A 16,108-nucleotide genomic window follows, 5' to 3' on the forward strand; every position below is an offset into this window, starting at 1 on the left:
GAACGGGTATGGTTATTCTCCAAGGAAACTTTGTGTATGGACACTGAAATTCAAATTTTATGCAATTTTCACATGCCATATGATATTTCTTTTGATTTTTTCCCAACTACTGAAAAAATATAAAAGCCATTTTTAGCTGATGTGTCATATAAAAACAGGTGGTGGGACAAATATGGCCCACCAGCCATTGTTTGCAGACCCCTGGTCTAGAGGGAAGGAGCTCTGGTGGCATAGTGCCTAAGGCATTTGATTGCTAACCAGAAGGCTGGCAGTTCAGACCCACCAGCCACTTCATGAAAAGAAGACTGGGCAATCTACTTCTGTAAAGATTTACCACCTTGGAAACCCAAAGGGGGGTCACTATGAGTCTGAATTTACTCGATCGCAGTGAGTTTGGTTTGGTTTGGGCCAGAGGGTGACACCCTTAAGTCACTTTGTACTGCTCATCTGAGACATCTGGGGAAAAGGATGTATTATCCATATTATAGTTCAAGAAAAAATTTAAATCCATGTTTATGTGTCAGGTCAGAAGTTAGTCCTGCCTGGAACTGAGCTCAGCCCTGTGGCTCCACTTTCAGCCAGACAAGAGACAGGCCCATAAGGTTAACAATAACACGGGGGAAGTATGCATTCCTTAGAACAACTAACCATACAAGATCAAAAGGGCAGCATTTGCCCAGGGATAAATCTCAGAAGACAGAAGGGATAGGAAAGAAGGACAAAGGGACATGGAAAACAAGGAGGAAGTGGGAAGGGTGCTGTTTAATTGTGAGGACTGTAATCAATGTCACAAATCAAAACATGTATGAATTACTGACTGGAAAACCAATTTGCTCTGTAAACTTTTACACAAATCACAATAAAGAGTTTTAAAAAACAAACACAAGTCATTCCTGTCACTTGGTTTAACAAAACCAAAAAACAAAACTAAACGCACTGCCATTCAGCAGTCAATGCCTTAGGCACTATATCAGAGCTCCTTTTGGTTTAACAGAGTAATATTTAATGTCATTAATATTTAATGACAGATTCCTTATAGCATGGATTATGAAGATGAATTTTGGATGCTAAACCCAAATCTTGACTATACTGAATGTCCTTATACTAAAAACCTAACATAAATCAAACGGACTTTAAAACAAGGAAATACTCTAATGTTCTTCAAAGGATCTCTTAAATAAAACATCCATTAGCTGTCAACAACTTGAGTTTTTATGCTTCAGTTTGCTCGTAAGTAAAATAAGCAAGATAATACCTTCTGAAAGGATAGATAATTAGAAAGTATTGTGAACCATTTTAGAGAAAAGATTTCATAACTTTCAGGCATGAGCCTGACTGATGGTGTATGTAGCCTTCTCACCTGGACTGCCTGGTATCCACAAACTGTTCATTGATGGACGACTTTCTGAAGTGGATTCGCTCAATACCAAGAGACTTGGGGGGAAGAATTCTTGGAGAATGAGGGACTGAACTTGATCGCTGCCCAGCTAGAGTAAAGGAGTCATTGGCTATAAAAAGTAAATAAATGAATGAATAAACAGGTTAAATAGGAAACCAAAGAAGTAAATAAATATCTTGCCAACATCTCAAAAAAGAAATCTAAAGATCTAGTGAAGGAAGTTTTGTTCCAATGATGATATATAGCTGGCTTTTAGGAAATTAATTTTTATGTTTTATACATTAGAAAAAAGGATCTCTGGTAGCATAGTGCCTAAGGCACTTGACTGCTAATCAGAAGGCTGGCGGTTCAAACCCACCAGCCATTCCTCGGAAGGAAGATGGGGCAATCTACTTCCGTAGGGATACTGCCTCGGAAACCCACGGAGGGGTCGCTATGAGTCCGACTTGACGACACATAACAACAACAACAACACATTAGAAAAAAAGAAATTACTTGATTCTCTCCAGGGGACATGATTTAACTTCTGCCAATTCAAGAGATGCCACTCTGAGCAACGGTGTCACTTAGGTAGAAGGGTGACAGTCAACTTTTTCTGAAGTTATCTTTTAAGAAAATCCCAGTGCATAAAGTCAAAAAAAAGCTAGCCTGAAAATGTGGCCTAGGTTACTTTTGTTTACCTTTACTTTTAAAGTTCTTAGGCCTCTTTGGCTAACCAAGGTTCATCTTGTCACTCAAAGTGCTGAAACTAGAAATCAATTGATGCTAACTTATTAGAGACTTCTTATGTCTCTTACTGATATTTGCATTTTCAAAGAGGATTGGCAAGAATTCTTAGCTAGAAGGAAGAATTCTGAAATGGTATTTTGTGCACCATGAAACATAAGGGAAGGGGATAAACTGGTGGAGGTGGGGGGTGGGGTTTGTGACTTCCCTGAGCTCTTCAAAAAACTACAAATCACATTTGACACATAGAACACTCATCTGCTTAAGCACAAAGGACTAAAAGGAAATACTCTACACCTGGTATGACATCCATTTTATCATGAAAGGTACTGAATAAACAGGTAATCAGTAGGTATGGCCTACTTGATAAAATGGACAAAAGGACATGTAACTCAATTTCTGGAACGTGTTTTCTTTTTAAGAAAAATAAAGACAAAAACAAAAGACAACTCCCACTTATGCAGAATACAGTGAAGATCGAAGTCCACATTATAATTTCTTGGTATTGATACTATGCTCTAAATATATATGATGTCACCATTGGGGAAGCTGTGTAAAGGACTATGTACTTTGCATGCATCTTCTTGTGAGTCTATAATTATCTCAGACTAAAAGATTAAAAAAAAAAAAATCCTACAGAGACTTACAAATCCCTGTTGAGAGACTCGCTCATGTCATAGTATTCTAATTCTCCAAAATCATGTGATTTGTATGGTTCTGATTGTTAATGCTGAGTTAACCTGAACAGAGGTCAATTATAATACCTCCTTTTGCAACCATTTTGCATAAATATTAGTGTCTTCTACTTTTCCAAAAAGAGTAACAAGTAGACTTTACTTAACAAAAAAATCCTCAGTATTTCAGAGTATGTAACATTTTTCAAATGAAAAAGGAAGAGCCACTTACGATCATCATAGGTGGTAGTGTCAGACAAGGAGCTACTCTCTGATGGGATTATATCTTCTGTGAATAAAAATAACCATCTTTAGTATGACTGTGCATGCATATACCCATCTCAAGTTAACAAAGCAATTCTCAATGGAGTGTATTTTGCTTTTAATTAGATAAATGTCAGTAATTATAGGACATTAAGAATAATTAGCTATTGGAAGAAATTGATTCACCCACTACTGAAGATATGCACATTTCACCTACTGTCCAAGTATTACAAAGGATTCTTTTTGTCTTTTTAAATTTTTATTGTGATTTGGGTGAAAGTTTACAGAGCAAATTCATTTTCCATACAGCAGTTCATACACATTTTGTTTCATGACATTGACTGTAATTCCCCATAATGTAACAGCTCTCTTCCCACTTCCTCCCTTCTGTTAACCTCTTCCCTGTGTCCTTCCCTCCCATGTACTCCCGCCCCTGAGCTATCACCCTACACAAACACTGCCCTTCTGTTCTCCCATGATTGATTGCTCCAAGGAGTGTATCTACTTGATGTAAATGTTTACCCTATATGCCTGTCTACTGTTTGGCTGGAAGCCACAGGAGTGAGTTCAGTTCCAGACCTGAAGGGTAGCTAGGGGCCCTAGTCTCAGAGGTCTCAACAGGCTCTATCAGATCAGCAAGCCTGGTCTTTTTTTTTTTTTTTTTAATGATTTTGAGTTTTGTTCCACATTGTTTTCCCACTCTATCTGGGATCTTACGCTTGATTATTTCTTAAAATGGAACTGACTTTAAGGAAGTTTAGATTTTAAATAAGTCTTCAGCCAAGCTTCTACACTGGACACAAACTTTACCCTCTTTAATAAGTGCTTACAACCAACAAACTAGAAAGAGAAATGCCATTTTTATCATAAACGTTAAATAGTACATAAAATACACTTGATGTCTCATTTTGAGCATCTACTGTTAGTACAACTTATTTTTTCACCTCTCCCTGAAGAAAAGAGCCTTTTCTTACTAGATTATGTTGTTGTTATGTGCTGTTGAGTCATGTCTGACTCATAGTGACCTCTCCTTGGGTTTCCGAGGCAGTATCACTACAGAAGTAGATTGCCCAACCTTCCTTCTGAAGAGTGGTTGGTGGGTTTGAACCACCAGCCTTCTGGTTAGCAGTCAAGTGCCTTAGGCACTATGCCACCAGAGCTCTTCTGAATCCAACCAGGGCTTCTCAACAGTGGCACATTTGACATTTGGACTGGATAACTCTTTGCTGGGAGGGGCTCTCCTGGGCATACTAGGATGTTTAGCAGCACCTCCAGCCTCATCCACTAGGTATCTGCGACAACCAAAAGTGTCTCTATACAATATATGTTTCTAGGGGAGAGGGGCAAGATTGTCTCTAGTTGAGAATGTAATTAGACAGACAGGTTCAGATTGTGATTTTGCCATTTATCCACTGTGAGACCTTGTGTAAAATCACTTAATCTCTCTAAGCATCATTTGGCTCAACTAAAATGGGGATAACTATAAGACTGCACAGTGGTGAGGTGAGCATTCAATGAAGTTATGAATGGAAAGCCCTTAGCCCAGCTCCTGGCACATGACAAATGCTCAAGAATTGTTAGGTACACATATTACTTTTATTATCTTTACACAGTGTGAAAGAACTGTGCTGGTCAGAAACACCCCTAGTGCTCTGAATATTACTGGTACCTATCAAATGTTAAATAATGAAGAGAGACATCTCAGATGTGTTGATCTGCTTTGGCAAATCATTCCATAATCAGTGTCGAGTGTACTGGCAATGCTATAAGCAAAGAGGACACCTTAATGTAAGCTTCACAGTCATGAAGGGATCGCCCTATCTAATCTCAAATGTTAATCTCTATTAGAGTCAGGCAGGCTATCTCTTAATTTAGACACATGGTAGACCTTGGCAGTGAGGTACCAGCACAGTCAGCTGTCAGGCACACACACACACACACACACACATACAAAATCTATCCAATATATACTCAACCACTGATACCATCTGCCACCCAAATGTCAGTCACTATGAAGAACAACACTTGAATCTTGCACAATTTGGGGATGGACAGGCCACAACAAATGACCATGAAAGAGAAGTGTACTGCTAAACACCCATCACTGAGGATCAACTACTGCCAGGGCCAAACGGATCTCTCATTCAGAGCCAAATCCACCTGAATTCTCCAGCTATAGTTGACTATTACTTCTGGGCTCATGTCTTTTCAAATGCTGTATCGTTGATTTATAAAGTACACTCAAGACTTGAGTATACTTTAAACCCTGTTACCCTATTTCATCAAATATAAGATGCCACTGGTAGCAAAATGTTAATTATTTCATGTCCCAGTAAAACAAGATACTGCTGATTATAACTATAAGACAACTTCTACTATAAAGAAATATCTCAATTTCACAGATGTTAAAATATGAAAAAGTAGCCATGAAATCAAAGAAATACAATCACATTTCAGCCCATAAACATGGCTGAAAACGATGCTAATAAATGTTAAGGCCAATTGGACTTGAAATCTATCTAAATGAGATTTCTTAGATTACCTTTTACTTCTGAATATGAAAGTAATAGACACATATTATGGAGAATTAGCAAAATGCAGGATTACTAAGAAGAAAATTGAATCACTTGAAATTCCACTACTAATATTTAAAAATATTTCCCAATCAGTCTTTGCATGTGCATGTTCCACAAAGTTAGGATCAAAACAAAACAAAAAACAAAACTCACTGCCGTTGAGTTGGATCCGACTCATAGCAACCCCTCCTTGGGTTTCTGAGGCAGTATTTCTATGAAAGTAGATTGCCCAATCTTCCTTCTAAGGAGTGGCTGGTGAGTTTGAACTGCCAGCCTTCTGGTTAGCAGTCAAATGCCTTAGGCACTATGCCACCAGAGCTGTGCTGTAACTTTGCATCCTGCCTTTCAGCATTTAACAGTATATATGAATATTTTCCAGAATCTTTAAATAACTTCTAATAATAGTAATAATTCTAAAAGTGCTTCTCTATATCCACACATCTATGGTTAGGGTCTTAAGAAAACACATGGTCTGCCATATTAGAAATCTAAAAACCTTTCAGAAATTACTAGATAGGGCATAGCTCTCTTAATACCCTGAGTGGACAAATGTATTTCATGCAAAAACATCAAGCCAATTAAGTCTGTCTTACTATGAACTAGTATTTCTGTGAGTACTTTGATCCCAAAAGGTAAAGCAATACAATAGTATAGCATTTCAGTAGAGAGAACATTACTGAAAGTCAAGCTTACAAACTTGTAAGACTGAAATTCCAAATCATTTTTACCCTAAGAAATTTACTTGTGATTTTGTTCTTTCTTCTGTCCTGTCCACCACCAAATAAACTGGCTTAGAAATGCCACACAACCATCAAAAGTACTGACTGCATGATTCAAAAACCCTTACATATGACTAACCTGGTAAAATAACGGTTGCCTTCTGGCTGGGTTTCTTCCCACATCTAATTCGGTATTCATTTATTGCATTTTCAATCTCTTGAAGCTTTTTCACTGCATCTGTGTAGTCTTGCTTTCGTTTTTTCTTCACAGTTTTACAAAGGTCTGGCTCATTGGCAAGTTTCTTTGAAGCTTCAACTAGCTTTTGCTGTATTAGGAAATTGCTCTCCAGCTCTTGCAAAGCAGGATCCTGTGTGTGTATATATATATATATATATATATATATATGTATGTATATAATGGTGTTTTAATTTTGTGAACATATACAGTCATTGTCAGATGTACTGAATAAAATCCAATTTCAGGTACGTTCTTGAGTAAGATACTCTTTGAAAATAAAATCTTAGCTTTCTTGCACAGGCATCATAGATTTCCTTATACACTTTCCTAGCAGAACAGATATCCCTTGTTCATCTTACTTGAGCTTTTCATTAGTCCAAGCCTCTTCCTTTTTCAAGGAAGGAGATGGCCTTTCCTTCATTTGCTTGGTTAGGTGAAGATCATCTTTCTCAAGAAGAGATTTTTAACCCAAGACTCATGGATGCAGAGTGTTATATTCATACACATAACGTTAGAGACAGATAAATTTCAGCTTGATTCTTATTTCTGAAGGTTCCTGGTTGTGTGGACCTGGGCATATTGCTTAATTTTTAATGCCTCAGGTTTTATTTTTCATTCGTAAAAGAGAGATAATATTCACTTATAAGAGTGTAGTGAAGCTTAAATGAGACTGCATGTACACTGCTTAGCTAGAGCTGGGTACACAGTGAACACTCAATAAATAGCAAAAGTCAGGGGATTACTAATGGAAACAGCTATTGTTGTCTAAAGCCAAGATTGCTAAATTTTCTAAAAGAAACATGGGTAGGGCCATATGGTTTAATGACATAAAAATGGACAACAGTGACTGGCAAATCTTTTAATGTTATTATAGCTGTGTGCTATATCTCATGTGTATTATCTCATTTAATACTCACAGCATCCCTCAGAAGGAAGTTGGTCATTATCCCATTTTACACATGAGGAAACTGAGCCTTGAGAAATCAGCCTTTACAGAGGGCAAGCTACTTGCCAAAGGCTACTTAGTTTGCAGTAGAAGAGCTCAATGCTGAAGTTCTTAATGCTTATAATACAGTTTCTCAATTTGAAAAGATTCAGTGATTATTTAATGTTCTCCGTGTTTTGGGTACACAAACTCACTACCATCGAGTTGATTCTGACTCAGAGACTCTACAGCACAGAGTAGAACTGCCCCACAGGGTTCCAAGGCTGTAAATCTTTATGGAAGCACAGTGTCTCATCTTTCTCCCATGTAGTGGCTGGTGGGTTCAAACCAAGCTTTAGGTTAGCAGCTGAATGTTTTAACCACAACACCACAAGAGCTCCATTTGGGAAGTAAAGAAGTGAGAAAATAAGTCAGTTTTGATTGATGTGTACATGAAAGAAAGAGGTCACTTTGGTCCAAGCTATCTATTTTGACTTTGAGGTTAAAATGTACAGCAGTGACTCAAAAACCAAAGGAACATGTCAACCACACTCAACTATAGTTTTTTGTCTCGTTATTAATAGAAACACTCAGAGCTGGGGCTCATACCTCTTCACTTGGCAGCAAGTTGTCATCTAATTTGAACGTGGTACCTACACGCCTTCTGACCTGAGGTGGCTTCTCACCTACACTCAGTGGATATTCCTTTGGCATTTTGCCAGTGAGCTCCTGTGAAACAGGACAGAATTGAGAGTGGATAATTGTTATTAGCTTGAATTGTCAAACATAACCTGAAGAACCCAAAAAGACCAGAAGACACTCACAGCCTCCCGCAAACAGATCTTCTTAAGCTCCTCGACTTTTTTCAGGAGTTTTTCTTGCAACAGCTTTTCCTTCTTCTTGAGTTCAAGGATTTTCTCTCTCTTTTGCTCCTCACTAACCTCTGAGTCTTGAGAACCTGAGGGTGGGGTAGGGAAGGGAGTAAGGAAGGTTTATACAAGGCATGTTTCCTTCCTTTTTAAAGGACAAAGGATATTTAAGCCAATTCTACTATTAAATAGTGGTTTATTTCTTCTCTCCTTGTTTCTGAACATAATAAAAGGAAATTGGAGAACATTTTCTCATGCTTCTGGGCATCAAACAGAGCCTGGTAATAAAATGTGCCTTTTGCATTTTGGGTTGGTCTTTTTGGAAGCAGTGATAAAATGTTTAATGTTTCAGATAAAGTTTCATTTTTTTTATGAGCAGAAGAAAAGGTAAGATATTCCTTGAGATAACTGTAAAAAATATTCTTTTAGAAAGTAAGCAAGGCAATGGAATGTTTTATGCCAAGCAAAGTTACACACCAGATTCACAAACTGACAATGGGATTTGGATGGGAAAATTCATTTCAGTAAAGTTACATATTCTTAGTGATAAGAGAGTCTAGAACTTCTTCAGAGGGAGGACTTGGAAGCAGAAATCACATTTTGAGGGGCAGGCAGCTTGTAGTCATGTTTGTATGGCACTTTATATATATTACACATATAATTATATAATTACCTGTACCAAAAAAAAAAGACGAGGAAGGTGATGGAAGAGGGGTAGGGAACAAACACCCTCTCACACTGCCTCTAGGAGCTCACTATCTTTGCGTCTAGCACAACATCTACAATCCAACTGCCTATAATTTAAGTTCTTTTCACTCTTTAAACTTTGTTCAAACCTGTGGCACACTGTAATTAATTCCTAAAACAATGGATTAAAAATGTATTTACAAGTGGTTTATGTGGTAATGGTTGCACAATGTGTATGCCATTGAACTGTCCCTGTCTGAAGAATACTGAAGTGGCAAATGTTAAGTTACATACATATGTACCACAACTGGAAAAACATTAAAGTAAGATAAAGATGGCTTGCAGGGTTTTTTTTTTAATTTTTTTTTAAATCATACAGATATTACCTGAGGAGATTAAACTGCCATTGCTTGCCATGATGAACTGACTTTTTGCCTCCAGCGTCACCAGTTTGGAGACCCGTGGTGTTCCCGTCTCTGTCAAATCCATAGCAATATCGTCTAAACTCCTGGCTGAAGGAATTTTTGCCTAAGAGGCACATAACATTGAAACAATATGAACTCACTATCTCAGATTAATAAAAAAAGCATAGCTAAAGCTACTATAGAATAAAAATGTCAACAAGGGTGATAATTTAGAATTTTGTATCTTAAAGCTCAGAAGAAAAACAGAAGAGTTAAACTTTGCAGTTAAAATATTCTTAACAATTATGTGTGATTTTCTCTCATGGCATGGCTCAGTCACTAACTTTAAAATGTCAACAACAACATCACCAGTGCATGTGCACATACATGGCAAATCTTACAGCTTTTAAACCAGTTCCTATCTAGCCCATCTTTTAACTGTAAGAAAAACTAGAACATTTGGTAATAAAGTTAAAAAAACGTACACACAGAAACTCAAAAAGCAAAACCCCAAGTGTTTGCATCTTTTCTGAGAAAGCGTATCTTCTGAACAGAAAGGAAACAACGGATTGGAATGTTTCCCTATAGTAATAACGCTTCTGGTCACTTACTTTGCTTTGCTTTCGGTCCAAGTAAAACTGATGCTGACTAATTGCCATTACCCAGATGGACTTGATGAGAGAAGAGTTTGCATACCACGTTTGTACAAAGAGGCCACTTTGCCCAAAGGTCCTTCTTGACACCGAAATCCTGAAAGATTAAGAAAAGCACTCGAATTATTTGCCTCTGGCCCAGCGCAAAACAAAATGTACCTAGAGAGTGATGTCACAAAGCATCTTATTCTTTATTGTCTTCCTGCTGCACTCAGTCTTATCCTGACAAGAGCCAAGCTTTTTATCTTCTCCTTTGATGACAAAATCAGCCACAAGCTCAGCGATGTCCTTCTCTATAAGCTTGTTGTTGTTGTTGTTGTTATGTGCCGTCGAGTCGGGCCCGACTCATAGCGGCCCCTCCTTGGGTTTCCGAGGCAGTATCACTATGGAAGTAGATTGCCCCATCTTCCTTCCGAGGAGTGGCTGGTGGGTTTGATCCGCCAGCCTTCTGGTTAGCAGTCAAGTGCCTTAGCCACTGTGCTACCAGAGCTACTATGTTAAAATATAAATATACACACATGTACACACACTCAAAAGCAAGTAAGGAATACATCAAATGAGAAGGTGTCCTAAAAACATTTAGCTAAAAATTCCAAGGATGCACAACCATCACAAATCGTAAGGAATAAACGTGATGATATTTTACAGACAAAACAATCAAGACCTATGGGCTCAGCATGTTTTCCAGATGAAAGGGCATTTCAGAGACAGGTAGGTTTGAATGGCTCTAACATTACTGGTGCACAACCCTAATGATACTGTCTGAAAATGTGCAAGTCCGCAACTGGTCCAGAGTGCTGCTTGTACACAGATGAAAAGAGGACACAGGATAGGGGATGGGAAAGAGTAGGCAGATAAGACAGATACCGTGTGTGTGTGTGTGTGTGTGTGTGTGTGCTGGGAAGAACTAATGTTCTTTGTTGGACTTGCCTTATCTCGTTTGGTCATCTTTTTGACCTAGCTGCTTTCCCCCATCTCTCTATAAATGTATCTTTAGACCAAAAAGCAATCACTCAGGACTGAATGAGAATTCCTTATGAGAACTTGGACCTTGATTCATGTTCATAACGTGGCAACTGTTTTTTCAAAGGGGTCAGAATCAATTACTAGTCATTAAACCAGTTACCACTGAGTTGACTCTGCCTCATAGCAACCCCATGTATGTCACAGTAGAACTGTGCTCTGCAGGGTTTTCAATGGCTGGTTTTTCAGAAGTAGGTCATGAGGGTTTTCTTTTGAGGTGCCTCTGGGTGGATTTGAACCTCCAACGTTTCGGTTAGTGGCGGGGCAAGTTAATCGATTGTACCACCCAGGGACTCCTTAACGTGACCAGGACTACCAAACTTTAAAATGAGCAAAGGATCTGAAGAGACACTTCTGTAAAGAAGATATACAAATGGCCAGTAAACACATGAAAGATGCTCAGCATCATTAGTCATGAGGGAAATGCAAATCAAAACCTCAATAAGATGCAACTACATAGCTATTAGCATGCTTATCATTTAATTCATAATTTAGGATGCAGAGAACTTGAAAGCTTCATACAATGCTGATGGGAAAGCAAAATGATGAGCCAGTTTGGAAAGCAATCCAGCAGCTCCTCAAAAGGGTAAACACAGAGTTACCCTATGGCCCAGGAACTCCACTCCTAGGTATATAGCCCGGAGAAATCAAAGTATATACCCATACAAACATACACCTGTCCACGAATGTTCTTAGCAGTATTTTCATAAAGCGACCAGGACCACACAGAGAAAAGTCTGTGACTCTCACCTTCGTGGATCGTGAACTTCAACAGCAAATTTTTTCTCACGGAAGTATAAGTTCTCTAGCTGTTTCCATTGGAATAACTAAAAAACAAAAAAGGGACCAAAGCTACAGAGCTTTAATTATTTTTATCTTTTCTAAACCTATAGATCAGCTTAGCAATCAAATGATGTTAGATACCCAGGAAGGCCTGAAGTGATAAGATTTCAAGTACAAAGATGTGACTCATTATTTCTACAAATCAACTACAACCGGAAACCATTTCACTCTTTTTTTTCTGACAGTAATCTTGAACTAGTAAACTTCATCTCTTCAGTAAATCTTCCTTGAATAATAAAACCAGGATCTGCAGAGGAACATGCGTACTATTTTTCCTGTGACTCAACCAGATAAAAGAGTTAACCACCAAATCCTAGTAGATTCCGGTAAGCACAAGTTTTCTGCTCAAAGATGTTGACTTCACACTTAAATGGAAAAAATATTCAGAGGTGTTTCAATAAGGCTAGAGATTAGATCTCAAAAGAAAGCAAAGTGAAAGTAAAACAGGAGCCCAAGCCAAGGTGAATCCCAGTTTCCCACCCATGACAGTTCAGCGACAAGCCACAGAAACCTATGACTAGGAACTGGGGGCAGGGGGTGGGGACAGGCACTGGAAGTGCCCTCTTCCTTTCTAAGCCAGAGCTCCAGTTTTTGCAAAGAGAATCCAACCTCTATATTTGCATTGCTGGCACTCCAGTGCTCTGTTCTGTGGCATTTGCTACTTGATGGAGAGAAACAGGCTTTATTAGCAATGGGCATCTGAAAACCAGAGACTCGTTTGGTAAAGGGCAGCTCATTCACAGAACTGAATACGCCTTGCAGTAAGTACTTTAAGTGGTCTTTCCAAATCCCTCATGTTAGATCTTGTACTAGCCTGAGCCTCAACTTGTCCTCCTCAACCTGGACTTCGGAGCTGAATTCCTCTTCCCTGCCCCAGTCTTGATGATTAGGGAAATGACAGCACAGTGATTTCATTCCATTATCATACATTGGCTGGATTTTAAAATTATGGGCAAAGGATCTTAAAAGAGGATTTTACTTGTCTAAATAGCAATACTTTTTTCAACAGCTCAGTTAGTGTTTGAGGACTTTCCTGTAACGTACTATCAACAAAACCATTTCCTGAAGTACAGAAGCCAAGACTTCACAAGTGTGTAAACCTCATGTAAAGGAACAGAATGAGGTGAAGGTCCTTGTGTGCATGTACCCGTGAAACAAAAGTGCTCAGACTAAGAATGCTAACAGAGTAAAATAAACCAGCATGCACTAAGAACACAGCCCTTCATGGTCCCAGCAAGCAGTCAGCTGTAGTCACAACATTCACATAAGTATAAAGAAAAATCAGTGAAAGCACACAGCTACATACCAATTTCCTAAAATGTCTGTGAGCTTGAGGCTTTCATTTCTTTAAATCCAAAGGTTCCAAAAACAAGATTGAAACATGAGGGGAAACTCCAGGGTTCCCTCTACCATCCCCTCCCAGACGGCTGCTCCGGTGAGCACTGAATTGAGTTTCATAAGACACTTAGGTGTAGCTCAGTTTCACAAACCAAGCCTCCCACAGCTGACACACTACTGACATCAGCAAGTCTGCCGAGCGGCCCCTCCCCGTCCTACTCCAGGCTGGTCAGGAGAGGAGAGAGCAAAGTTCTCACTAGCAGATTTTCCCAGAAGTGAAAGACTTTTTTTTAAATGGGGTGCAGTTTGGATTCGTATGAGACTTCCTGGGAAATGAGTTGCTTTGAATCCAGGCACAGATTCCACCAGAGGCTGTTGAAGGGAGACATTTCTGCCCAGTGTTACTCACCCCTGGACCTGAACAGGTTCTACAGGAAGAGTTACAATGCTGCTCAGCTGTGTTTTCCTTTGTGTCCATTCTCACACACACATAAGAAGTAGAGCTGGACTTGAAACATGATCTCTGAAAGACACCACCTCCCCCTTATCATTTACAAATGTGAAATGCAGTCGCTTTTGACTCCATTCAGCATGTTCCTTCATTGAGGGCAAACATGCTGTGAGCACCAAAACCCAAACCCATCGCTTGCAAGTCACTTCTGACTCATAGCATCCCTACAGGGCAGAGGAGAGCTGCCTCACAGGCTTTCCAAGGCTGTAATCTTTATGGAAGCATGGTACCATGTCTTTCTTCTGTGGAGTGGATGGTGGGTTCGAACCGCCAACATTTGGTTAGCAGCAGAGCCACCAAGGCTCCTTCCTGTGAGCACAAACTCAGCTTAAAAGGCAAAGGACTTTGACTTACTCAGAGAGTTTAAAATAATTAGATGGCAGATGGGTTTACGAAAGAGATTGATTTTTTTAAGTCTGAAACCCCAAAACCAAACCTGTTGCCATCAAGTTGATTTTGACTCATGGTGACCTCACGTGTTAAAGAGAACTCTGCCACAGGGTTTTCATGGCTGTAATCTTTACAGAAGGAGCTCACCAGGCCTTTCTTCCATGACACCACTGGGTAGATCTGCACTGTCAACCTCTTGGTCAATAGTTGCGTGTGGGCAATTTGCACCACCCAAGGACCTTAAATCCAAAAGGCAAAGCCATTTCTCCACTAGAAATCTTAGAAAGTTTGTTCAAAATGTGACTTCATATATGCACCTGTAACAGCATAAAAGTGGACTGGAACAACACAAACATAATTCTTGACAAGGGTTGCCTCTTGGGCGGGAGGAACAGAACAGACAAGGGGTAGGTAACACAGAAAACTGCAGTGTAATCAGTGACATTTATGTTTTGTTAACAAAATTAAGATGAAACAAATTTAACAAAATATTGATAATCATCAATTCAGTTGGTAGGCAGGTGATGTCATGTTCTTGATGTACCTGTTGCTATCAAGTCAATTCTGACTCATAGAGACCCTGTATGACAGTGTAGAACTGCCCCATGGGGTTTCCAAGGCTGTAAATCTTTACAGAAGCAGACTGCCTCATCTTTCTCCAGCAGAGCAGTTGGTGAGTTTGAACCACTGACCTTTCAATGAGTTGCCTGGTGCTTTAACCACTGCACCATGAGGGCTCCATTGGTCTTGGTACTCTTCTGTATTTTTCAATTTTCTCAAAATAAAAACAGTACTAAAAGTTTATATAAAATGAAGACAGGTTTATTTTATATGAGAGTGGGATTTCCAGCTCCCAGCCATTTGAGAGGCCTTTATTTCAGACACCTTATAGCATTATTATCATCGTGATTCTTATCAATGCTTGAAGTTGCTAGGAAAACTTCTAATAGTAATAGCACTTGAGCTAGCTGGAAACCAGTAACATGAGTTTTTCTTTTGGAATTTCTGGAATTACTATTTTATTGTACTTTTGAAATAATTTTGGTGTTCTTGTTCTCAAAGAACAAGGATGCGGCTCTGAAAATGGCAGTGGAACAGAGATGAAGTTGAATTCATTTACCTGAAGATCACTCAGACAATGTGCCTAGAGCAGAGCCTGGTACACAGCAGGCAACTGATGAATGTTCATTTCCTTCCCTTTTGCTGTAGGCCAGTGTTTTCCTCAAAGGATTAAGAAGACACTCCCTCTCATCAAAATCATGTGGAGATTTCAGACAAGCGGAAGAAGTAGGGGAAACTGGTCAAAAAAATATCCATTAGGCTGACCTGACTCGGTGCCTCTGCATTAGAGAAACAAGTCTATCCTGTAATAAGGAATACTCTGAACTACCTAAAAGATGAAGAAGAATGGTTGCAAAGAAAACATTCTAGATTTGAGGGCAGAGATAAATATTCAAAAGAAAGTAGAAGGAAGCAAAGTATACTTTATATTTTCTCTTATTTGGAGGACTGGTATCCATATAAGAAGGACTATTTCAGAGTATGGTGACTTATAGGGTAGGATGATTTATATATTACGTCTGAGTGTATGTGTGTGTATACACATGCATACATTTGTACCTTTCATATTAAAGCATTTAGAATTTATTTTGCCCAGGTAAACATTTCCAATCATGAAGAGTTAAAAACTGGAGGCTTATTTACCTTGAAACACAGAGTTAAGACTATGTAACTGAAATGTTTTCTGAAGTGATTATTGTTGTTGTTGTTATTTGCTGTCGAGTCAGCCCCGACTCATAGTGACCCCTCCTTGGGTTTCCGAGGCAGTATCACTACGGAAGTAGGATTGCCCAACCTTCCTTCCGAGGA

General features: G+C 39.1%; 1 protein-coding gene across 1 annotated transcript in view; it reads right to left on the bottom strand.

Moving 5' to 3' along the window:
- Positions 1 to 16,108, bottom strand: part of FRMD4B (FERM domain containing 4B) — a 294,915-nt gene that overhangs the window by 15,118 nt on the left and 263,689 nt on the right. The window contains 8 exon segments of the mRNA XM_007946064.2: positions 1,361 to 1,508; positions 3,032 to 3,088; positions 6,498 to 6,726; positions 8,131 to 8,250; positions 8,346 to 8,479; positions 9,464 to 9,605; positions 10,093 to 10,231; positions 11,908 to 11,984. Coding sequence (XP_007944255.2) covers positions 1,361 to 1,508; positions 3,032 to 3,088; positions 6,498 to 6,726; positions 8,131 to 8,250; positions 8,346 to 8,479; positions 9,464 to 9,605; positions 10,093 to 10,231; positions 11,908 to 11,984 — 1,046 coding nt within the window.

This window comes from Orycteropus afer, unplaced genomic scaffold (assembly GCF_000298275.1).
Source record: "Orycteropus afer afer isolate SDZICR_OR568_19922 unplaced genomic scaffold, OryAfe1.0 scaffold00149, whole genome shotgun sequence".
Classification (NCBI taxonomy): Eukaryota; Metazoa; Chordata; class Mammalia; order Tubulidentata; family Orycteropodidae; genus Orycteropus; species Orycteropus afer.